This window comes from Onychostruthus taczanowskii, unplaced genomic scaffold, assembly GCF_017590055.1.
Source record: "Onychostruthus taczanowskii isolate IOZ18803 unplaced genomic scaffold, ASM1759005v1 scaffold304, whole genome shotgun sequence".
NCBI lineage: Eukaryota > Metazoa > Chordata > Aves > Passeriformes > Passeridae > Onychostruthus > Onychostruthus taczanowskii.
Genome location: NW_024500395.1, coordinates 149,872 through 150,596, shown reverse-complemented (window position 1 = coordinate 150,596; position 725 = coordinate 149,872). Strand labels below are relative to the sequence as shown.

General features: G+C 81.7%; 1 protein-coding gene across 1 annotated transcript in view; it reads right to left on the bottom strand.

Moving 5' to 3' along the window:
• The window catches only part of NECTIN4 (nectin cell adhesion molecule 4), a 13,138-nt gene extending 12,864 nt beyond the window's left edge, over positions 1–274 (bottom strand). The window contains exon 1 of the mRNA XM_041409652.1: positions 222–274. Within this exon, the coding sequence (XP_041265586.1) occupies positions 222–273 (52 nt within the window). The 5' untranslated portion in view covers position 274. The remainder of the gene's footprint in view (positions 1–221) is intronic.
• Positions 275–725: the final 451 nt, after the last annotated feature.

The following is a 725-nucleotide window of genomic DNA, read 5'->3' as shown; positions in this document are numbered from 1 at the left end:
CACCCCCAGCCCCCCGGTCCCGGTTCGGCCCCGCCGGGAGCTGCCGGTGCTCCCGGGAGCTCCGGGCTGTCCCGGTACCGCCGACCGTCGGTGCCGGTTGGGGAGAGCCGTGGGAGCCGCCGCTGCCATCGCGGCCCCGTCCCGACCCGCAGCCGGTCCCGGTGCCGGTCCCGGTGCTTATCCCGGTGCCGGTGCCCATCCCGGTGCCCCGTGCCCCTTACCGGTCACGGCGAGGAGGAAGCCGAGCAGGAGCAGGGCCGGCCCGGGCCGCATCCCGCGGGGGTCCATGCGGAGCGCTCGGGGCTCACGGCGCGGCTCGGCCCCCGGGCAGCACCATCCGGGCCGGACCGGGCCCCACCGGCACCGCCGGGACAGCCCGGCACGCACCGGGACAGCGCCGGTACAACCGGGCAGAGCCTCCGGGCGGAACCGGGCGGAACCGGGACGCACCGAGGGGCTCCGGGCTGAGCCTGGCCGGGACCGGGCGGGACCGGGGCCGAGCCGGGCCGGTGGCGGCGGAGGGGCCGGTGCTGCTCGGCTGCGGGACGGGACCGGGGCAGGGGCGGGGCCGGGCGGAACCGGGCGGAACCGGGACGCACCGAGGGGCTCCGGGCTGAGCCTGGCCGGGACCGGGCGGGACCGGGGCCGAGCCGGGCCGGTGGCGGCGGAGGGGCCGGTGCTGCTCGGCTGCGGGACGGGACCGGGGCAGGGGCGGGGCCGGGCGG